The 25,750-nt window shown below is 35.8% G+C and overlaps 1 protein-coding gene across 7 annotated transcripts in view; it reads right to left on the bottom strand.

Annotated features, from left to right (window-relative positions):
* The window catches only part of Diaph2 (diaphanous related formin 2), an 875,814-nt gene that overhangs the window by 643,683 nt on the left and 206,381 nt on the right, over nt 1-25,750 (bottom strand). For all 7 annotated transcript variants that reach the window (XM_063245551.1, XM_063245550.1, XM_063245546.1 and 4 more), the window contains 4 exons: nt 8,946-9,020; nt 8,796-8,865; nt 5,052-5,188; nt 2,903-3,011 (listed from right to left, as the gene is read on the bottom strand). In XM_063245551.1, coding sequence (XP_063101621.1) covers nt 2,903-3,011; nt 5,052-5,188; nt 8,796-8,865; nt 8,946-9,020 — 391 coding nt within the window. The remainder of the gene's footprint in view (nt 1-2,902; nt 3,012-5,051; nt 5,189-8,795; nt 8,866-8,945; nt 9,021-25,750) is intronic.

Genomic DNA, 25,750 nt, shown 5'->3' with positions numbered 1-25,750 from the left:
GTTAAGACTTTCAAAAAGGTAATGATCAATAGCACCAAATGATCAGGATTGGAAAGAAGCCACTAGATTTTAAAACACAATCACTGTAGATTTTTTTGAGAGCTGTGATAAAGCTGGGTTGAGAGAAATACATTAGAAAACATGTAAAGATTATTCTTTTTAGACACATGAGTTTTTCACAAAAATGAAAAACGGAGATAACAACTAGTTAGAAGCATAAATCAAATGAAAAGGTATTGCACCATGTGGGAAAGAAGAATATAACCAAGCTAAAGAGAAGTCAATGAAAAGACACCATATCAAGATATATGGTTTATCTTCTACATTTTTCATGAACTATTAAAAATAATGAAAATTTAACAAAAGTAAAATTTTACTTTAAAGTAAACTGAAAAAAACCTACAATAAGCTGTCTTAAAATAAAAATGGGGGTGGGAATTTATATAATTATTTTAAAATATAATTAGTCCTATATTTTAACATATATTCTTCCTGGGACTATTGTAACAATTGAGAATACTACTGAAACAGAAAGACCATTGATTTAGAATACAACAGTAATTATCTTTTTTAAACAGAGCTAAACATTTTTCATTTCTGCATCCTAAATATATTTTTGCACTTTTAAAGATTTTTTTTCATTCATAGTAAATACTCCAAGTAAACCTAATTCACAATTCTTGTAATAGTAATAGGCTCTGTATGACAAATTATTAATTAAAGTTGAAATTTCAGAGCCAGGATATAGCTCAGCAGCAAAAGCATCTGCCTGGCAAGCATGAGGTTGTGAGTTTAATCCCAGGTTAAAAAAAAAAAAAGTTGAAATTTCAAATAGTAGTCTGCATATATTTATATCTATAATCAAAACTCAGTAATTTCTCGAGTAGTTACCAAGATGTTCATAATTTTTCCACATGTTTCTTATTAAACATATGTAATTTTTAAAATTCCACTCTGACCAACTTGGGGTAAGCTAGGAAATGTCAATAGCATCCTACTGTGGTGAAGACATTACTATACGAAAAAGACATTACTATAAAGAACAGGTAAAGCAGTGTTCACATACGGCCATCATAAAAATCTGAATTCAAATCACACTTACATTCCTTAACAGCTATGTGATTTTGAGTGGGTTACTTAGCCTCCTGAAAATTCATTTCCTAGACTAGTAAACTGAAGATAGTAATACATAATTCACAGAAATCTAGTATTAAAAAATTCATTTTAAATGGTTTCCTTAAATATGTAAATATAGTTGGCTGGAGTATGGCAAACTGAATATAAAGTATAATGAGAACACTGAATAAAAAGAAAATACTTCACTCTTCTATATAAATTTTGCAAGACATATACAAATTTAGAGAAGGCTAAACATCACTGAAACTTAGTTATAGGCCTAATCCCAGGAACAAAGAAAAATTTTAAAAAAGTTAACTGAAAGAGAGTCTTCAATTTTTCAGTACAGGTATAATTTTCATTGAAATTAAATTTCATGATAAAGACAAATATACTATAAAAAAGAAAAAAAGGAAAAATCATATTTTTTAAAAATGCATTTAAATTAAAAGTACATCATAAAAGGTTATCTTATAACTTTGTCACATTACAGATGATTTTTATACAAGGCATTTTATCTGTCTGACAGAGTCTCAAACTGATGGAAAAGAAACCAGTATTTCATAATACGCAAGTAAAACATTAGTGGTATAATTTCATATCAGAAAAGAAATTTTAGTGTTTCAACACTGAACAATTTGATAAAATTAAAAGTGAAACTACATTCTCTATTGAATGATCATACAAGTAATTTTAAAAAGCTTTCAGTGCTGGGGATATAGCTCACTGGCACAGTGCCTGTCTGGCAAGCACAAGATCCTGTGTTCAATTTCCGGTACCAAAAAAAAAAAAAAAAAAACTCCTTCAAACAGTGTTTTCCATGTTACATTAAAAGTCATACAATGTCTAAAGAAAAAGATTTTACCATCGACCAGAAACACCAGGTATCACATTCTGACTCTTACAAGGTGAGTGACTTTACACAAGCTAATTTAATTAAACTCATTCAGCCTATATATCTCATAAGCAAAATGGAGATCAGAATAACATATGCAAAGTTGAGTTGGATAATTAAATCAAATGACATATGCAAATTGAGATGTTTAATTTACCAAATATAAATACAAGCTATAAACATGAGTTTGATTTTCCAAATATTATACTTTGCCAAATATAGGCAATAAACATGACTTCTCATCCCTAAACAAGAAAGTTATTTTTCATAAAATGGGTCATTCCCTGTAACCATCAAAGAAAGGATGGATTTGTTGTTTTCTTTTTCTTAATAAAACAACTTTATTAAAACAAAAATCTGTATACCACACAAATTCACAATTTTCTATTTTCTGAAGGAAACACATTGGCCGGGTCTACAAAAGGCTATCAGATGTCCCCTGACATAGGGTTGCAATTCAATCACCTTTGTTTTGGTGAGTTAAACCTATGTATATTGCTTGAATGTCACAAAGAGAGACAAATATAATTTTTTTTAAAAAAAATTGAAAGTCCGTGGACTTCAATAACATCTGTTAGGATAATAGAACTGACTCAACTGCTTTCCCCTTGGCCCTGGTCAATACTAAGTCTTTAACTTCCCGGTTTTATTACATTAATTAGAAAAGTATGATATCAATGATAACCATAAGGACCATATTCATACTAATTCAGTAATGTTTTCCTAATTTTAAACAAATTGTTATTTTCACAAATAAAATCTCCACAACAGGAGGAATTTTATTTTTACATTCCTTTGTATTTAAATACCACTTTAAATGGAGTAGGATGCCACACAAAAGGAGTACTCTAAATATAATTCTAGATGTAATTTAAGACAAAATTAACTGACCTGTAATTGCAAGGCTTCATGATTTTCTAATCCTTCCACAATTGTTGAAAATCGTTCCCTGTTATTTCTTTCTGCTGCAGTAGTTATAGCTCCTAAAAGTTTATCCAGACTGCAGAGCAAAAGGGGTAAAAAACAAGAAACAAATGAGAACCACTTCACACACACACACACATTATAAGCATGGTTTATTCCTTCAATCTTACCTGTTTGTCTTTTGATTTGATATTAATATAGACAACTACAATTTTTAAAATCATTATTCAATGGTTTTAATTAATAAAACTGTACACAGGTATATGGTGAATAATGTTATATTTTGAAATATGTATATACTGTGACATAATGAAATCAAGCTAAATGGCATATGTACTATCTACATACTTATCTTTGTGTATGTGGTATACAAAGCTACTCTCTAAGTTAATGTCAAAAACATATTATACTAACTATAAACACTATAATGTAAAATAAATATCTTGAAAAAACTTCAAATTGAAAAACCATTACAATTATTACAATTGTGTTCCCATAAACATATTTCTAAAGATAAACATTTAGAGTTTTTCAATAATTTAGGGACTCAAAATGAAAATTCAAATAGAAAAATCTTAAGGAAAATAATTTTTCTGGGAAATACCATAAGAAGCACACTCAATTAGATAACACTAAACCTAAATTTTAAAGTTTTAAAATTTTTATATTACTAAAGATATTAATATAATTTTAAAACGAAGTGTTATAAAGAATTAATTATGGAATAAGAATCTTTAAAAAAAAGAAATTTCAGGTAAAGACATCTCTACACAGCACAACAAAAGTTATTTACCTAAGTAAAAGTAATAGTAATTATCTCTACATGCTGTTAATATCAAACTAACTTCCTTCTAATGAAGTTTGCTACTTCTTAAAAAAAATTTTTATTAGTACATGTTTCCAGTAAATAATGATTACAACTGTTGTAGGGAATAGTTAAATGTAGATAATACATCTAAATTTTTCTTCTTCACCTGCATTTCCATGCATTTAAATTTTTTATAGTCTGATACTTTTTATCAAAAGACATCTGAAGTGATAATTGAATTGTAATTAGTAATTAATAATTACTAATTATTAATTATAATTAATAATTGTAATTGTATTAGCCTATGTTGTATTTTATGAATTAAGTACTGAAAACCTAAATGATGAGAAAAATGTTTCTTATTCATGAACCAATTTTTCTGATGCCTATGAAAATCTTACTTTTGCATATGTAACCTCATTTGTTCTCATTAAGAAAGACAAAGTTACAGATAATATTTTTCTGTAATGTTTGTTTTAGTCCTTTAAGAACAGGTAGCATTAAACAATACTTCACTTTATTCCAACAGTTCTTAAAACTTTCCTAAATCTTTGCATGGCCCAGTTCTGATTTAAATTGAAAGCATTATTGTCACATAAAGTGTTCAAAAGAAATTTTTATTTCCTGTCCTTAGTAAATGTTAATTTTATCACAGTGTTTCTTGTAAACTGGACTTGTTAATGACATCAAACTAAACCTGTACTTCTGATTCACTATTATTTCCATAAGATATGATCCAATGCATCTTTGACAACATTTCCTAACTCTAAAATATACACATACAGACACACTTAATAAACATCAACAATTTTTTCTTTTTATGTCTTTCTAAGATGTTAGTTTATTGCCAGCTCCAAATTATTCCTAATTTCAGTTTTTCCAGGCAGGTAAAATACATTCTCTTACAAGGTAATAACACAAAACAAGGGCATCTAGTGAACTGGAATTAAAGAAATAAAGATTGCCTGATGCAGAGCATAGGATATGTGTCTATACATATGTATTTGTCAAGATAACTGACCTTTGCCCACTTTTCTAATGATTACTTTACTTTCAGCAATATAAAATTCTATTCATTTATTTTGAACGCATTTTTGAAGAATTTCTCATCAGGATTCTATAAGTTTAAACCTAGTCACCATAATATCACCAAAAAAAGCTAAAATATAGACAAGATAAAAATGTCAATCAATAATTTTCAAAGCTCTATTACTGTTTTCATGCAATTTATCTAAAGAAACAGAACCAAAGTAAGACTAATTTCAAGTTTCATTTTTTATGCAGTAAATATAATACAGCAATACTTACATGTTCTCTTCTCCAACAATACAAATAGCAGAAAGTATTTTTACTATTTCAGTCATCATGCTGGGTTGTTTGGGATCAATTGCTCTTGCCAATAATAAAAGACTTCTTTCATCTCCTAGAATCCTTTGCAATCCAAACTAAAGGAAAAAAAAAACTTTAGTCAAAATTAAAATATCTATGGAACATATCTTTATTTCTTTAAAAAGCAATCTAAAATGGTTTTCAAAAAAACCCTACAACCACACCGAAGACTTACTGAAAATATATAAATGCTTTATGAATTCAATTAGTTATCTTGGTTTTTATGTAAACTGACTATATCTTGGAGGTTTCATTCCTTGTTCAGATATGATCTCCATTAGTCTACCCTTCAAATTCCACAAAAATGTAAGAGAAATATGGGAGCAATCAGTATTTATTTAACAAAGAACAACATGTAAAACACATACTAATGTTATTTTTAATACAATTCTGTGCTATTGGGTGTCTTGATGAAGTCTGAAATTCATAGTTAAGTTATCCTAAGTTTGCTTTGGAAATTAAAGTGAACCAAAAAAACCTTTTTAAACACCCAGTTAAATACTATATACCAGTTAAAGAACTGATAAACCTTGATGTGTATTTTTCACACCTTCTTGTTCTTGCCCTCTAAACCTTTCTACAAAAACTATGAACTCAAAGATACAGGACCTGAGTTTTATTAAGTGCCACAGTCAACAGGCAGAGAAGATACCACCTTCATTTATTTTCTAGGCAAGAACCCTTATGTGTATGTACAAACACACATACACACATTCAAACAAATAGGTAATAGATAAAATGCGTAAAAAAAGTTTAAAACTTGGGTTTTTCTTATACTGAAGAAGGTATTGCTTTCTCCCATCTAATTCCCACAAGGTATTTGTTACATTTCTTAGGAAATAAAGTTGTGTCATTTTAGAGTGTATTGGTGAAATCTGACAATGTTTCATCAGAGCAAAATTATTATTTCAAACTAACCTGTAGTTAAGAATCAAACATATGAACAACAGCAATGTTGTTAATTTAACTTGTAAAGGATTCTGGAGGAGAAAATCATTGCTAAAGCTCTTAAGCATGATGTTTTTACAGGTAAAAAGATTTATCAATACTTAGTGATGTAACAGTTTTTAATAACTCTGAACATTACTCCCCTAAACAATTTTTTCAGTAGCAATATCTAAAGAATACAATGTTTAGGGTTAATATAAAATCATTTTAGGAAATTACTGCAAGATGTTACTTTGCCAACAGACACTAGCATCTTTTGCAGTACATTTTCCCATCATCTTTGCATTAAAAAAAAAAAATCACCTGAAAGGTGAGTCAGGTGACTGTGAGCTATTTGATATAGACGGTGACAAAAGATGAAGAGAACAGAATGACATATTTAAAAAGCCAACCCCAACAGAATGTTTCCAGTGGTATGATCCAATGGAATGCGAACTAGGAATAAGACAGAATTTGGAAATCCAGTTTTGTTGATGGGTTAAGGTATTCCGATTTCCCAGTCATTTTAAAGAACACCTCCTGCTCCTGTAGTTTCCTGACAAACTCTTCTTCTAGTATCTTTTTCCAAAATGTCACTTTAATATGGATCCTAACAATAAGGAAATGTGGAGACAAGAAAAGATGAAAAAAGACTAGAAAGAAGCAAAGAAAAAAAAAGAGGTATGTATAAGAAATATAAGTAAAAAGCATATACATTCTTTTCAAAAGCACATGTATAAATCTGAGAGCTAGATTATTACCACATGGTTACAAAACAAAACATCCGCTTTAAAACGACGGCGAAATAATTTATTTTGAGATTTTATTTATTAATAAGTTTCTAACATGTAGGGATATACAGGATATAAAAATAAAGACATGAAAAATCATTCAATCCAAACATCTGAGCAATATTATGGTCCTGAAAGTTAAGGAACAATGACTTGCTTTTTATGATCCTATTATGATATACTACATAGAAGGAAAGAGTTTCTAAAGTAAATATTCTAAACCTCTTGGGCCACAGAATATAATTTCTCTTTAAGTCATTCCAGATGAAAGTTTACTGTCCAGATTTGGAGAATGTATTCTAACATGAAATGAACATTTCACTGTATATTTTATATCTTGGATACATATTTATGCCTAGTGTTTCAAATGCCTATAACTTAAAGTATCAATTTATTCATATTCTGGGGACCGATATGCATAAACATGACCTAAACATGACCTAACTAAAACTTAAACATGACCTAACTAAAACTTAACCTTAGCTTTCTTAATCAAAGAAAAATCATCAGTTCTTGAAAAGTAAAAAACTCTTAACGGAAAAAAAAAAACATGTTGGTACATTAAAGTATATCATGCAAAAAAGTTTCTAAAGGAAATTTTGGTAAAATAAATTGATCTAGTGACTATCCTGATTATAATTAGTTGATATCCTAGAAAGCTGCAGAAATTAATAACACAAGTCAAAAAGAATGTAAAACAAAGAGTCTTAAGTTCAATATACAGAGATGAAAACTGATTTAAGAGTGGTCAAGTTGTTTTCCAAAAGTAGCTCCTTAGTGGCAAAGTGTGAACCATATCTCTTGATCTCTCTTGCTACGTTCTTTCCATTCTTTCATTCTTTCGCTCAGTTTAACAAAGATATCTATCCTGAGCTTTGAGAACCAGTGCACAATAAGTGCTTTCTTGTTAGGCATAAGATTCTGTATAACTTGTAAACAATGACTAAGATTATAGAAGTTGAGAAATTCTGTACTATTACCAATGTTTCTATAAGAAATATTCAGAAATACCACTATAACTATCTTCTATGCAGGAGTCTACTAGCAAGCAACCATGACGTGTCAATATTCTTTGCTGATACAAATGTGTACCTCACAAATATAGTGATATATAATTCCACATGCATAAGAAAGACTGCACATTATTTAAATACATAATCTTATTGCACTAGCCACAATACTACTGCAATAGCTTGTCACATATGGCAAATATCTTGTTATTGTTGTAATTATTTATTTCTATTAAGACAACTATTTGTTTCCATTAAGTATTTTAAATGATTAAAACACTACCTAGGTAATTACGTAATTGAATTATAGTTATATAAAGCAGATAACGCCTAAGTTAATAGCAAAAATATGAAAAATTTATGTTTATTCCTAGTGCTATACATGAACCAAAACAAATCCTCTTTTATCTTCCACATATCATTCACATGTTATCTTGTCAACATTTATTGAACACAAAATAAAGTTAAATCTTTTTTTTTTCTTAATACCAGGAATCAAACTTAGGACCTTGCACTTGCCAGGCAGGCACCATGCCGCTGAGCTATATCCCTAATTAGAAAGATAAATCTGAACCTTACATATTCTTAGAAAAAAAGTCAAATCTTACCCCTTAATTTACCTTTGCAATAGATTAAAAAGTATGGAAATGGCATTCAGTTCATGACATTGAAATTTTCCTACCACTATAAAAGAAAAGGAAGTATTACCTAATTAGGTAATAAGATAAATACATATGCATGAATGAAAAGCCTACCAATAAACACTGTGTGAAGCAAAGTTTATTTTAAATAATATTTAAATAAAATATATGATTATTTGCATCATAAAAGCCCTTTTGTAAATTGAATACACATCCACTATTTTGTCTGTTTTATTCTTTTATACTGTCAGGCAAGCTTTCTTCTTTAGTAGCAGAGGCATAAATATTACTTACTTTATTATTCATAAATGCTTTGAGGCATTGAATTAGTTTATATTGATTCTTCTTGTCAATATTTTCTTGCCTAAGTAAAAAAGAAAAATCATATCATCTCACGTTTAAACTGTTTCTCATTTGGCAAATTTTTCTAAATGTTATTCTTACTGTTTTTTGTCCAGAAGCTTTTCCAGCACATCCAGTAACAATCCAAGACCTTCATGGCCAAAGTTGTTAACCCAGCTAAATGATAAAAAAAAAAAAGTTATAAATAAATTCACAGACTTAAAACATTCAAAATGAAATTCTGGTTTCCAAATTTGAAAATCTTGTTTTAATATTTCTTCTCATTTTTTTTCTATTTTCACTGATTCAAGTTCTGACTCTAGGAGAATGACTCAGAAATCTTCACCTGAAACTTTCTTCGTATTTTTGATCTCTCATAAAGCACGGTCTCGGTTGTTTCATCTACATCATATGCTTAGGCCTGAATATATCTTTCCTTGTTTTTACTCTCCTAAATGAATTCCTCCATTGCTGTCAATATTATTATTAACATTATTACCCTTTGAATCCTTCAGATTTCAATAGTAGCAGAAATGTTTGATCTCTCATTCTGTTTCACCTTTCATTTTATTATGTTCATTTGTTCAACAAATTTTTTTGGAAAAACATATACATCACCAAACCATTTCAGGTAGCAGAGATAAAAGAGGCAACAAAACTAAACCCTTCCCTTCATGGAGTTTAACATTTAAAGTGATGGAGAAAGATGATTAATACCAATATAATAAATAACATACAATGAAGACAATAATTGAGAAATGGAATAAAAGTTCTAAGACGCTATTTTCAATGTTTGCTCAATGAAAGATTTTTTGTAAAAGGTGATATTTGAGCAGTGCCTTATAGGAAGCAAGAAAGTTCTTCCTCAGTTGAACTATGGAGAAACTGAGTCCTGCAGTATTAGCTACTGGTTTGGATTGTTCAGGAACTGTCAGAACGGTGTACAGGAGCTGAGGAAGCAAACTCCAAAGAAAGGTTGGAGATGAAATCCTATGTACAGCAGAAGTCAGACAGACAGATCACAAAGCACTAGATCTGACTTTCTGGCCTCTAGTCATGAATATTCTACTTCTAGAATGACTTCTCCAAATATCCCCTCCCTCCTTTTCACTGTCTATGCTAACAATCTAACCTCAATTGCCTTTAATATGCCTGGAAACTTCCAAATGGGGTCTTTTATAGCCTCATTCTTTTATCTTGCGCATTTTATAAAATGCCACATTAAATTGCACTCAACAAAAGACTTCTCTATAAAATGTTCCCCCAAGCTGCTGAACACATTTAAATCCTTTGGTCCAACATTCTGATCCAGTCTTAAAATGAGTTTCCAGATACAGGCCTTATACCACATGTGCCAATAAAATCAGAAGGATGATAATTCCTGATGCCTTCTAAGAATCTGCCTGTGTTAAATCATAAATTCTTTCTTTCCAGAAGGAAATCCTAACACTATCTCACCAAGGCTTCAAGTTGCAACATGGTCATTTTGAGTCATTAATATATTTTCCCCTGTAAATCCTTCAAACAAATACTAGTTTTGTCTCTTTCAATTCCCACGAGCTCTTTATCTTCTACTATCTGACAAAACAATTTATGTCACACGTCTTACACACAAATCTGAATTATAAATTCTTTAAAGACAGTATCCCATCACGTTCCTCTTTCTATTTCCAAGAACACTTAGTAGAGGGAGTTATAAACACTAAATAAATGTATATATAGTCAATACTAAAAAAATGCTAGCTAATGTATATTTAATTAAATTTACTAGCTTGGGTAACGGTATAAGCTGCCTCCCAAAGTCCAAGAACTTCTTACAAAAATGTAGCAGCACACTTTTTACGAAGTAATGACTAAAACCTATACTGTTTTGTATGTGTGAGTGCATGTGTGTATGCATGTGCATGGGGGGGGGGGTCTAGTACATGAATTTAAATCCAGGTTCTCATACATGCTAGGCAAGTGTTATACCACTGAGATGCATTCCTAGCCCTTATACTCTACATATTTATTTTGTTGTTCTGGATTTTTTTGGTTCTTGGGTGTCAGGAATCAAACTCAGACCTTGGGCTTGCCAGTCAGGCACTGTACCACAGAGCTATATTCCCAGTCAATCCTATTTAAATATAGTTTTTAAAGATTGTTTCTGTTCCTATCTTTATCTATTTCAACCTATCCAAGGCAAAGCTTTTCATATAGCAAAAATTGTATTTCTAAGCAAATACCAGTAGGAGTTATCAGCTCACTGAAGAAAATATCTTAAAAAATAACTCATATTTAGAACTAGTTACATCTACAATATATATGGAAGCTCCTTTTTAAACACACAGTATTATAACATGCATAATGGAAATGAGAAAAAAATCAATATGGCATTGTAATGATAATTGGCAGTGAGGTACTATTCTGTTGAGGCATATAATCATACAGTGCAATGAGCTATTTTCTCTAAAGGCTTGATAATCAGTGCAGTGGGTGGTGGTAGAGGGATAGAGGGAAATCATCTCTAAGTATAATATACTGTATTTAATCCATCACAGAGAAAATTCAATAGACATGATGATAGCACAATATACTTTACAGCCACCTTAACAAAGTAGGAATTCTGAACAAATTTATACATTCTGTCCTTAATATCTGCTTTGGCATTTGGGAAGAAAAAATATATCTGCGATTTCTTTAACGCAAATTGTTTTTAAATTCTGAATTTTACTTAGATTTCCTTTGTTTCTAGTACTATTAAAACTATTAGGATTATTTCTTTCTTGGTTTAGAGAATTTTTTTTTAAATCTGCACCAGGGGATCAAACTCAGGACTGCCTGCTTGCAAGGCAGGCGCTTATGCCCCTGAGCTAAATCCCCAGGCCCTGGTTTAGAGAATTATTTATTTGACCATGATTTATGTGTGCTCATTTGAACTCAGTTACCCACACATCTCAAACTCTCTCATTATGCAGCTTATAGCATTTTGTTTTCATTCAGTGAGTATTATTATTCTTCTTAGGGAAAATGGATATAATCATGAAATTTAGATATAAAGAGGAGGAGCTTATTTATTATGAACAAGATAGTAAAAAATTTAACCTGAGAATAATTTAGGCCATTGGTCAGAAGAGGCCTAATAAAAGTTTTCAGACATTTAAAAATAAAGCAGGAACTCAAAATTGTTGCTAAAGAGAGAAGTATGATGACAGAATATATTAAAAGAAAGGTTATGCATGTAGCTCGACTGTACTTTTTCCTTTTTCTCTTGCCAGTACCATCAGTAATATTTCACTGTCTCTCAGGCATCAAACATTGTGTAACTGCTAGTCAAGTACTTAGTATTGATTAATTGATATTCTCTTTCTGCACACACATACCCACAAATACTAAAGCAGCCATGTTTGGATGATCATTTAGAAAACTCTCCTTGAAAGAAGAGCAGTTCTCTCCATTTTTGCTAAACTTGGCCCTATTTTCATGCATTGGTAAATACAGAGCTGGCTGAGAAATTTTCTTATCCTTCAATTGGTTTTAAGCAATGCAAATCTATCTGGCAGAGGTGCTGATGTATAATCTTTGAAGCAAGGGGTCAGGTCAGAGTTGCCCTACCCCCTAACTCACAAAAAGCATGCATGAGAGGGGCAGGAAGGAGAGCCAAGCTCTAAACTAAACTGTCTGCTGGGATTGAGCCTGGAGAAAGAGGCCTAGAGAAAGTAACACCTCAGAGCATAAAAAAATTACACATCAGAGTTAAAGCACTGACCCCAAAGCATTAGACACTACCTCAAATTGTGTTATGCAGATGGATTCATTCATTTCTTCTCTCTCTCCCTCCATCCCTCCCTCTCTCCCTCTCTCTCCCTGTCTCCCTGTATCACTCTCTTTCCTTCTCTCTCTCCCTCTATATTGTAGATGAAATTTTACGCCTCCTACTTTTTCCAGCTAATGGCACTCACTCACACACTTCCAACTACAACTACAGTCACTCATCCTGGAGCCACTATCCTCTTGACTTGTGGCCATTCACTACTTTGGCGAAGTGTCACAGTTTCAATTACTCTGAACCCTTTTCAGCACTTGATACTCTTAATTTTTTAAAGTTAGCCATTCTGAAAATTGTTTCTAGGTAAAGAAACTAAAAAGCAAAGCAGTTAAGCAATTTTCCAAACATAATTCAGTGAGCAAGAAGATCTGGAATGCAAGCCCATACCTGACTACAAAGCCTTGGCTGATTTCAATTATATAATTAGAAATTACTAAAATATAACCAGTACACAATTTTCTATAACAAGATCTGACCAGTGGTTCCAAAAGAATTAAAAAATTCATGATTACTACAGAACTACATTGTGTGTTTGTATCTCCATGACTAGATATAAAAATACATGGTTTCATTATTTAACTGCTTAGTTCATTATAATCCACTTTTATTCTAAAACTTCTGAGCTACATAAGAAATCTACCAAATAACGCTAAGGAAAGAAATCTAGAAACTCGAAGTAAAAACTACAGTCCATATTTATGTATGGAAGCATATCACAAAGAATAAAGCCAAAATACAGTTGACATCTTTGGGGGAAGGGGAACAGTGTATATAGTAAACAGTCTCACTCTGAGATATACACATCTTGGTGATTTTCTGCTATCAAATTAAAAAGTTTTCTTGAAATAGTGTGTATCTAAGCTTCTCTTTGCAGTTTACTTTGATATAGGAGAATGAAACGCCCAACGTACTATGCCCAAGAGTTCGTGTTCTTTAAAACCTAAGAATGGACCTACCGGAGAACATGGCAGATAGATAACATCAGCTACGGAGGCTCTCTGAGATAGGTAGCTTAGAGTCCAGGAATGGTGTGGTGTGAGGAGTCCTGAGCAAGGGGAGATATACCCTGCTGACCCAGGAACGAACGAAGCTGAGAGAAACCAACTGGAAATGCAATCCCAGTGCTATAACCAGAACAGATAAAATCTCAGCACAGAAGTTGAACCTGTGCCTCTGGAATCCACGATTTGAATTTCCTGTCACCATCACTGCATCTGAATCGGCAAAGCAGGGAGAGAGATGCGAAAGCTCTGAGAGTGGGAATCTGCAAACGAAGATGAGAGCAGGACTGGCAGGGAGCCCTGCACTGACCTGTGGTAAGTTAAGAGGAACGGGGACCCTTACATAGACTGGGAGGCTCAAACAGAGGACATTCTGGGACCAGGCAGACTGGCTGGAATAGGATGCTGCAGTGACTTTAGTCGCATATTCCCCTCTCAAGCAGGATTGGTGGGGAGCACTTGGCCTGGGTGATGCCGCAGACTAAGACCCAGTAGGTTAGCCCAAACCAGGACCCAGCACCCGGTGGTGCACCCTAGCAGTGAAGCCTTCAATAGGTTGACATGAGGGGTGGGCCCAGCAGGGGCTGCCCAGCTCTGTGTCTCCCTAGTACGTTGCAGTGGGTGGGAACAGCTAGCTGGCACAATTCAAATGAACTTTAAATGACAAAGAAAGAAACTGGGCTTCCTATATATGCTTGGATGGAAGGAACAAAAAGTATGGCAAAAGGGAACAACAAGAAAAGGTCCTCAGTCCCCAATTCTGAGCACACTGATCCAGGAAAGGTAAATGCAAAGGAAAATGAGGACAGAAAACATGCAATATCACACACGGCACCAATAGACATAAAGCGATATCTCCGAAGCCTCATAAACGAGTTCAAAAGTGAAGTATTTAACGAAGTAAAGAAAGATATAAGTAGAATACTTACAGAAATGCTAAGCACCACCCAAGAAAAAACAAATGGTGGAATGGAAGAACAGAAAAAAAGGGAGAATTGTTTGATGGAGAAAATAGAGAAAACATAGAATACATGAAGCAGGTTCAAAGAGATTACCAGGAAACTAAAAATTCTATTGAAAGCTGGCATAAGAGCTTGAAAGAAACTAAGGATAGATTATCTGAACTGGAGGACAGATTTGTAATGTGGGAGCATGAAAGGAAAACCTTCTTAAAAATAACAAGAAAACAAATCAGCAATAATACAAAGGCTAGAAGATAAGAGGATCTACAACCTAAGAATTAAGAACATAAAAGAATTAGGGACATAAACAAATGAACTACAAAAGCTATTCACAGAAATAATCCAAGAGAATTTCCCTAATTTAGCAAAAGTTAAAGATACTCAGATGTATGAAGCATAGAGGACCCCAGCCACTTACAACCCAAACAGAACAACACCAAGGCATATAATAATCAAAGTTCCAGAAATCCAGTATAAGAACAGAATATTAAAAGCTGTCAGAGACAAGAAACAGATCACTTACAAGGGAACACCCATCAGAATTAGAGCAGACTTCTTGGCACAAACCATCAAATCACGAAGAGTGTGGGGGGAAATAATTCAAGCTTTGAAAGACAATAACCTTCAGCCAAGACTGATATATCCTGCACAACTATCCCTAGAAATTGATGGAAAAACAAGGTGCTTCCAGGATAAAGAGGAACTAGGGGAATTTGCAACCACCAATTCAACTCTACAGAGAATATTGCAGGATATTCTAAAAAAAGAAAAATACCAAGATTCCAGAAACAGTGGCAGAGAGGCCACAATGAATGGAGCAGAAAGTGAAATGAAAAAGACAAACTGACAACTAATGACAGAAAAAGATCTCAACAGAAATGAGGCAGAGAACGTTGGATGGTAGTGAAAGAGTTGCTGGCCCAGACCGGACACTTTAACCAGGAAAAAGCCACAGCCGCTGCCTCCCCGGCCCCTATAGACTTGCCTGTAACCCTATACCCCCATCCCTGTAACTCTGGTGCCAAAACGTGTGCCAATGAAATACCTATGCATCTCTAATGGCCTTAGGGCACTGCCCTAAGCTTAGGCTATTTATATTCCACCACGCCACGTGTCCGAGAGAGAGATCGCCAGATTCCAGTGGCCAGTGCGCCAGTCTCCTCTCCCCGTGTTCCCGGAATAACCACGGCCCCGGGTGCAGTGGAGATGCTGCGCCCCGGGGCCGGGGGGGGGGGGGGGTCTCTCTACGCATTCCCGAAATAAAGCCACCGCCACCCACTACTTTCACGGCCGTCCACTCCACTCCTTCCACGGACCTCTTCCTCTCCCTCTTTCCCCTCTTTCTGTTCCCCTCTTCTTTCTCTCCCTCTTCCCATCCTCTTCCTCTCCCTTCTTTCAGACCTAACAAATGGTGCGTGTGACTCGACGGCAGGTGAGAGACTATAATTTTCCCAGTTTTATTTTATGGTCCCCTGCTGGTCAAAATTCTTCACTTCTACAGTCACAAATCGACTACAACCCTGGTGAGTAACTCCCCTGAGATAACTTTTAAAACAGGCTCTTTATTTCCCAGCGCCCGCTCCCTCCTCCCTCTGTCCCCATCCCGCGCGCCCTTCATTCCAGATCTGGCGCGTAGCCTCAGCGGCCATCAGGGGCAGGGGGCCCCCGGTGGTTCCGCAGTCACGAGGCAATCTCTAGCGGGGCCAGAGAGGCCCAGACACCCCGGGGGGGGGAGGGTGGGCGGCACGGCAACTCCAGACGCGAGCCGCAGCCCTTCCCATAGATCACCCCCACCCGCACTGGCTCCTCTACCCCCCCCACACCATTATAGCTCTCTGTTTCCCAGCACGCGCTCCCTCCTCGCTCTGTCCCCTTCCCACCCACCCTTCGTTCTGGCTCCTGCGCGCAGCCTCAGCGCCCATCAGGGGCGGGGGGCCACCGGCAGTCCGGCAGTCACGAGTCAATCTCCCGTGGGGCCGGCGAGGCCCGGACACCCCGGGGGGCCGGCACGGCGACTCTAGATGCAAGCCGCGGCCCTTCCCGTAGATCGCCCCTGCCCATGCCAGGCTCCTCTCCCTCCCCCCTCCCACCACATTATAGCTCCCTTTGTTTCCCAGCTCACGCTCCCTCCTCCCTCTGTCCCCATCCGGCGCGCCCTTTGTTCCGGCTCCGGCTCTGGCACGCAGCGTCGGCGGCCATCAAGGGGGGGCCACTGGCGGTCGGGCAGTTACAAGTCAATCTCCCATGAGGCCGGCGAGGCCCGGACACCCCGGGGGGCCGATGCGGTGATTCTAGATGCAAGCCGCGGCCCTTCCCGTAGATCGCCCCCGCCCGCACCCGGCTCTTCTCCCTCCCCCTTCCCACCGCGTTATAGCTCCCTTTGTTTCCCAGTGCGCGCCAGCCCATGGGCCAATGCCGTTCTGCCAAGGTTTAAATGAGACCAGACAATAAGAGATTCACATAAAACTGCTTTAGATTTTAAACAGCTTTTTTTCTTTTCACTCTCACATCGCGTTCCAATTCTGTGGGCCCCACAGTTTCGGCCTCTCGCCCAGCCCACAGCCAGTCATTTCTTCCGAGGCCACCCCGGCCCCGCGCCCACCGCCGCATCCCTGCGCCGTACCCCTGTGCCGTACCCCGCCCGCCGTCGCCGCCCGGGAGCCGCCGCTTTCACAGCGCCCCTGGGTCTGGTGCGGCCCGTGAGCCTTCAGAGCAGAGCCCCCTTGACTTCATGCTGTGCGTCTCCCGCAGCCACAGCATAGTCCTCGCCCCACCCCACATGCGGGGCCCCACGCGCATCAGGCCGTGCCCCTGACTGCCCCTGCCTCTGCCTCGGCCGCCGCCCCGCCCCTCCGGGGCACCGAACGCGAGCTGCAGCTGCCATTAATCTGACGCCAGGCGTCACCTCTGATCACCACTCCAGACCTCCAAGCCCCAACCCCTTTACGCGGTCACAGCGAAACTACGTCATTTCCCTGCACCGCTTAGGTCATAGTAAGCCTCTGGTTCTCCGCTTACTGTGCCAGCGTTCGCCCCGCCCACTCTACATGTTCCTTGCCAGCCCACCCCTCCGCGGCACCGGGCAGACAGGCTGCCCGGCACCGGACATGCGCAGGGTGCGTGCCACGGATCTCAGTGTTTCAAGCTGCCTTTAACACTGCACGTTTCCAAATTCTCGCGGCCCTGCCCAAACTTTTTTTTTACAATTCAGTTCCACTCCCGAGAGGCTATTTTTTTCCTTACAATTGTTCTACTATTTATTCACTATTACTGGCCACCTGATAATTTTACCAACCTGCCTGCCTTATAATCTTAAATGCCAATATTAAGCTCCTACATACTTACTTAATTCTACAGATAACTTTTACTATAGTCCAGATCTCAAACAACAAGGCAAAACTTAACCTTCAAGCTCCACAGAGACCTTGCTATGGTTGTTCATATTTTAAATAACACCTACAATTCTGAGACAGACAAATCTACACATGGTTAAGCTACGTGCCCCCCCCCCCGCCATGGGCCTCACTCAAATTCATCAGACATTCTTCGAGACCTTACTCCAGGACTGTTTAGGCTATCCTGGCCACCAGAGAGTGGCCTGGCCATCCTACCTGGTAGCCCTCATAGGTCACTGCCAAAAGACCTTATTCCACGGCTGTTGGGTTATCCTGGCCACCAGAGAGTGGCCTGGCCACCCTAGCTTGTCACCCTCAAAGGTCACAGGGGCCAAGCGCCTTGGTAGATGTCTGTCTCAGAATCCAAAATACATTAAAGGTCTCAAGGTAAGACATTCTCTATATTCGTGGACATAAGACACCACATGTACAGAGTTCTTACTGAGTTGTTAAGATAATAAATTCTCAATGTCTCATGGAGTATTAAAGGTCAACCTATGCCAGTTACAAACAGGGCCCTAGATCTAACCATCCTTTTGATACTCATCTCTGCCTTCTGACTCACAGGTTGTCATGTTTTGTTGTCTAGTATGATTCTTAATTTCTTAGATTCTATTAATGATCATTTCTATAACAGGACTCTCTAACACGATTCCCTACAGACTCCAACATCATATATACCAGAGACAAGCCTTACCTACCTACCTTTTAACTTTTATGCTTTCATATGGGGGAGTAAACACCTCTCATAACTTCACTCCTCCTAATCCCACGATTAATTTTTCAGAATTCTGCCTTGCAACCTCAACGTCATCCTGATAAAATAACAGGTCTAAATCAAAGACACCTTTCCCTCTACCTCACTTGGGTCCATAAATATGACAGTGCCATGTCTCCTCATAACATCTTGTCTCTTTGTTTTTTCCAGTCTAACATACGTGCATTCACCAGTGAAGTTGTCCTGGCTAAAACACCTAACATCGGCGTCTACCTAGGCATCAACCTTCATCCCGTCGACTCCCCTAGACCCCAATACAGCGCCCTCAGCCAGCAGGAAGTAGTTACAGAGAGAAATCTTCACCCCTTTTCCTAATAATCATAAGACGGGATATGAAAGAGTTGCTGGCCCAGACCGGACACTTTAACCAGGAAAAGCCGCAGCCCCTGACTCCCCCGCCCCCTGTAGATTTAACTGTAACCCTATACCCCCACCCCTAGGAACCTGTTTCTGGCGCTAAACATGTGCCAATGAAATACCTCTAATGGCCTTAGGGCACTGCCCTAAGCTTAGGCTATTTATATTCCACCACGCCACGTGTCCGAGAGAGAGATCGCCAGATTCCAGCGGCCAGTGCGCCAGTCTCTTCTCCCTGTGTTCCCGGAATAACCACGGCCCCGGGTGCAGTGGAGATGCTGCACCCCGGGGCCGGGGGGGGGGGGGGGTCTCTCCACGCATTCCCGAAATAAAGCCACCGCCGCCCACTACTTTCACGGCCGTCCACTCCACTCCTTCCACGGACCTCTTTCCCCTCTTTCCCTTCCCTCCCCCTCTTCTTTCCCCTCTTCCCATCCTCTCCTCTCCCTTCTTCTCAGACCTAACAGGTAGGAACAGCTATTTTGGAGAAAACAAAACATCATAATAGCTAGTGCTGATTTAATATCATCTTGTTTTCAAGTCCCATCAAGCTTTTGTTCTTCTGTCTCCATCGGTCTTAACATGTTATATCTTATTGGATTTTATTATATGTGATAATATAAAGAAAAACTCTTATAGACAAGGAGATTATACAGAAACATTGTTCATTTTCTGTTAGGTGATTCTAAATACCCTATAATACTGTCATTCTCTTGAATGGTTTTACATTGCCTTGATATGTTTGATGCTACAGTATACGAAGTTATACTCAAAGATATCAAGTTAAGAGACACTATGGTAACTACTTTCATGTCAGGATATCTTGTAGTGCAACACTATTTTGCTAATGGTTATGTTTTGACCGCTGTTTTGTTGTTATGCCCTCTTTTATCTCAATCTCCTTTTTTTATTACTTTTTATTTTTATCTTTTGAATTAAGGGAAAAATAAATTTAAAAAATAGGATATATTACAGTAACCCATTTGATTTCCTATTAACTTGATTTGAAACCCTGTATTGCTCTCACCATCTTGTTTTGACTGATTTTCCTCTATTCTGTTTTGCTTGATAGTATCAAGTTCGAAAGTATAGGCAACAATTGTGAAGATAGTAAGATTCATTATGACGCCCATTCTGGTTTGACTATTATCTTCTTTTAAAGTCCTGTAATGTCTCCAATGTTTTGGTTTCATTGGTTTTATTCTGTAGTGTTTTGTTAAATTTTATTATAACTGATGATATAGGCAATTGTTTTTAAGATAGCAAGAGGTATTATGGTAACCACTGTTGATCACCTTGTATTTTGTTTTTACATTATGTATTATGTCCATTCTTTTGCTTTGACTGACTCTGTTTCGTTATGTCACATTTGGTTTTACTCTCTTCAAAAAAAGTAATAAGAACTGTGGGAGTAATAAAACACAAAATGTGTAATTGTCATTGTACAAAAGAGAGGAAAAGAAAGTGCTCTAAAGGATATAACTGCATGTATATTTAAGCGTATAAGATGGATAACCATATTACTGAGTTTTCTTGGAACATTGAACAGAACTGTTTGCAGTCTCACTGTTTGAATGCCCACTTTATATGCTTTAATTTTGTAACTTGAATAACTATTTGTAAGATGACATTATGTAATCTATTAACTAGTGATCCTACTGTTTATTTTTTGTGAAATTCTGTGTAAGTTGTACCCTTTTTCTGTTTTTCTTTTTCTCCTTAAATAAAATTAAAAAAAAAAAAACTAAATGAATTTTAGGAACAAAGGAGGTTAGGAGTAAAATGTATTTATTGAGAGAAAGTAAGCTTCTGTCTGAAGAGACACAAAAGGGGTCCCAGTGGGTTGCCAAGGACTCTTCCTTTTCCAGGGACTTTTATAGAGTAAAACCATGGGTTCAAGGTGAGACATAACTATAGTTAGCCAATAAGATCAATTGTTCAGGTAAAATTGATTACTTTAGGGACAAATGGGGAAGCCAGTCAAGTAGAAAGCAGGCATTCTTACAGAGCAGTGACACTCCCCTAGGGGAATGGGAACTATTTAGGGTATCAATTCTCAGGATATGGGTGCATTAGTATTTTGTCTTGAGGCCTGGGCCACAGCAGGAGGTGTCAGTTTCACCCTCAGTTGCCAGGTTGTACTGGCTCCATCAAGGACCTAGCCCTGTCTCACTGCCTATAGTTTTAACTAACTCAGCTGCCTGCAACAACTTATCAGTTGAGTATGTATAACAAATGAACTATAAAACACAAACCATAGAAACACCACTCAGGAAGATTAATGCCCGAGTAAGCAATAGGTAACAATTAGCTCTATTTAAGACTAAAAAAGCAGTCAGGAAAAGTATCTTTGGAACAAGACAGTTAACAGTGAGACAGTATTTTATGATCATATGTATAAAAGTTTTGGCTGTACCTATAGGATCTACTACCTGGTATGCTATTTAATAAATTACAAATTTTTGATTTTTCCTTATTAAAAGATCAGAAAATATTCTACCATCTGTAAACTAATAATGATATGAACCCATATAGTGGTATAGCTAAATGAATAAGGTTGAGAGGAAAACAGATCTAGGTTCCCTTTCCATAACTATTTTCTACATGGATTATTTCTTTATCATTTACTTAAATTCTTTCCATTTGTTGTTTTCAGTCTTTATTTTATCTAGGAATGAGATTAATATCCACACTCTATAAAGTGACTATTAAATGGATTTATGTATGTGAAACATTACAGTGAAGCTAGTATTATTTTTTAATCTTTAAAACTCAAAATTTGTATATTCTTTCAATTTATAGTCCAATAAAAAATTTATGTACACATTAAAGAATCTCTCTTCAATAATACTAGCACTTAACCTTTTTGTTATTTAATGACAATTGTTTTAATTTTTATGAAATATGCAGACTATAATCTCATACTACACTTCATCTAATTGTTGACATAAAAATAAGGCATTAAAACATAAATACTTGGTAGTCACATTACCACAGGTGTTTTAACTTGTTATTATTCTCTCAAAGTATAAAACTTTCTTATTCATTAAAATCAATTTCTTAAATTATCTACATTAGAGATAGCCTAAAAAATGACTTAAGTCTAAATCTACTCAAATTCCCAACAAGGTACATAACAATATTTTCTCTGCCACTGTCCACTAAAAATTGTGGTGAGAAAAGTCTAAGAGAAGGTTTTACCTCATTGTTATGATGAGAAAATTATTTAAAAACTGAATGAAAATGGAAAGGCTCTCTGGAATAAAGAGAAGTAGCAGCCGTAAAGACCATTCCAAATATTCAAGTACAATTTAGTCTTATTTTATGTCTTCTTTACTAAAACAGCCTTCTTCATCACATAAATAATTAAACTTATAATATAATGTTAACTTCCCAAAAATGTATTGGTTTATTTTCCTAAACTACATAATAAAGCTCAAGTTCTAGTGGTTACTCCATAGGACATTCAATTTCTTCTAATTTAGTGGAATTTAATTAAAATGAACTAACTCCAAGAAATCACATTCCTAAGGAATAAACTCCAAGAAATCATATTCCTAATCTATAAACCCTGAAAGGAAGCTAACACTACATTTGTCTGTCATGAATAAGATAAGTAAGAAAGAAATTCCTTGAGAACAATTGAGGAAAACAGACACCTAAGCACATACCACCTTTACATACCTTTTTTCCCTAACTCAATTAGGATATTATACCGTCTGACTCTGGCGGGCAGCACTGAGGTTACATGAATTTTCTTCACTGTAATAAGGATAAGGAGAACTGACATATAATTGCTATTTTATGCCTGAACAACAGAAATGCATGATCCTTCTCACTTACTAGATGCAGTTCCAAAAGCGTTTAATTCAAGACACCTTATAGAATGTAAGCCACATGGACAAAAATCAAATTAATGTTCATAGAAATTTTTAGCACAAAATAACTGCAGTCAACTCTGGAAAGAACTACTTCCTTGGATCAGCATTATGGAAGTTAAAAAAATTCTTGGTAAGTTCAAATTTTTTGTCTCAGAATTAAGATTTTTGATAACTGTTTTAGCATTCCTGGTTTATCTCCATATAATATTTGTAAATCTCTTCCACCTAAAACTGAAAAAGATACCTCAGAGATTGTTTTATTGTGTGTATATGCAGAGCTAAATACCTTTTTGCACTTATTGTACTTATTTTAAACTGACAAAAATGTAGATATTTATGTTAAACAAGTTTTAATATTTGCTGTTGATTGGCTGAATCAAACTAGCATACGTTACCCCACATCTTTATTATATGTTGTGGTGATAAAACTTAACATCTAATTTCTTAGCAATTTTAAAGAACAAAAATATAGTTATTTACTATAGTCACTATGACAGATCTCTTGAGGCTATTTCTCTTAACTGAAATTTGGTATATTTTTAATAATATAAATAATATATAGCCAACACTAACAACAATTTTTCAAAACATAAATTTTAACAATGTCAATTTTCAAAGTCAATAATCACACAACAACTTGGAAATGGTTAAGGCTTATTTAAGACAAATAAAGTGAAATCTATTCATTTTTCACTATCATAAGGATAAAAACCACTTAAAATAATACTACGTGTATATATATGAAACATAGATATACTAATTAGCTTCCAATGTTGCTGAGAGGCATTACTCAAATCCCACAATTTAAAGGAAAGGTTCAATTTGCTCAAGGATTCAATCCATGATCAGCTGATTCCAAGGTAAAAACATCAGGGTAGCAGGAGCTATGGCTTAGTACATGTTGGCCAAGAAGCACCACAGCGGGAAAATAACAGCAACAGTGAGGAACCAGGCACAGGCCCCAAGACCATTGCCTCCATGATCACCAATATATACTGAACAACAACCCAAACTTTGACACTCTACATTAACCATCACAACAGATAAAATAGGTGTAAAATGACATGCAATAAAAGTCCCTAAAAAGAGATACAAGTTTCCACAATATTCAATCTGCCCTATTTTCAAATTTTAAAAATTATTGTTGGTAGACATAAATATACCATGTAACAAAAGAAATGCCAAAACATGAGATGCTATTTCAATGTCTATAATATTTGTACGACGAAAATAGTGGATCAATAATTGCTGCACCTAATTCTTTTTAATAAGAAATCAAAGATATAGTTTGCTATTATAAAGTAAAATGTTAGATATGCCTGAGCCAAAATTGTGTTATAAAGCTAGTAGTATATGATTAAAAATTCAGTTAACATTTATGTTAAAAAATTTACTCATATAAGCGTGGATATATGATTTGATAATAATGAAACTACTGCTCAAAATACTGAAAGAAGGTATATAAACTGACACAACTATAATTTGCTTACTACTTCCTATTCTTTATAAAAATGTATTAGTGGTACACTAAAACGATATATGCATTTAAAGGTTAAAGCAAAACAATTCAAAATACCAAACTTAAATTGCTGCTTTATTTTTTTTTTTTTTTTTTTGTCTTTTTCGTTTTTAGCGGTACCAGGGATCGAACTCACGACTGCCTGCTTACAAGGCAGGCGCTTATGCCGCTGAGCTAAATCCCCAGCCCCTAAATTGCTGTTTTAGCAATACAGCTCATAATGTGGCCTTACAATAATATCCGTTCACAACTTAAGTTCTACTTGCATTTCTACAGTATAAAAAATTGGCTTTGTTTCATGTTTTATAGGTAAGATCTTGCAAAATGTTCTAAGAGTATTGATCTGCACCTACTTCTATGTTAACTCTCTAAGTAGTATTGGTTATTTGGCAAATCTTTTAGTAAGTTTAATATAGGCTATTTAGCTACTAACAGTCATATTTGAGAAAGTATGTGCATTCCTAATTTGTACTGCTGTCAACATTCCATTGTATTTTCATGACAATGATTATTATGTTAAAATGAATATTTGTTAACATGCCAGACAATATGTTTAAGTCTAAAGAAAGTAAGAAAACATATAGTAACAACAAATATTCCAGACATACTATATGTAACTGCACATTTATAAACCCTAACGTATATTTTCTGTTTCTACCTGCTTGGTAACATTCTTTGAGGAAGTTACCAAAATGGGAAGTGAACACAGACCATTATGCTATGAGTCTGGCAGATAATGAGATCCTAAGAAAACAAGAAAAAATTTCCTAGTGGAGTAAAATATCTTTCAATCTGTAATACAATTTCAGTAACAACTCTGAAAAAAAGTTCTATTTAGTAACATCTCTTTGACACTATTCTTTAAACCAGTATTTGCTGTTTTTGTCACATGCTGAAAAGTCTCAGTGACAATGATTTACTGCTACACATTTTTTGGACCATCGTAAAATATATGGCCACGTACCTACACATCCTGTAACAGATTGGCTGGGAATAAAACCATTGAAATTCATTGCTCATTTTTCAGTAGACACTGCTTCCTTTCATAATCTTTGTTAAAGTCATATGAATAAAAGTTTCTAACTAATGTTGTTCTCATTCTAAATCACATGCATTTCACAGTATACAATGCAATTTGTAATGGCAGATTGAGATTTATTTCATAGTCAAAACACTTGAATTGTTAGGGTGTTGAGGTATAAACAT

This window comes from Cavia porcellus, unplaced genomic scaffold (assembly GCF_034190915.1).
Source record: "Cavia porcellus strain 051 isolate PalLab524CR breed Dunkin Hartley unplaced genomic scaffold, mCavPor4.1 scaffold_3, whole genome shotgun sequence".
Lineage (NCBI taxonomy): Eukaryota > Metazoa > Chordata > Mammalia > Rodentia > Caviidae > Cavia > Cavia porcellus.
The sequence above is the reverse complement of the archived record's forward strand: the minus strand, read 5'-3'. Positions and strand labels throughout refer to the sequence as shown.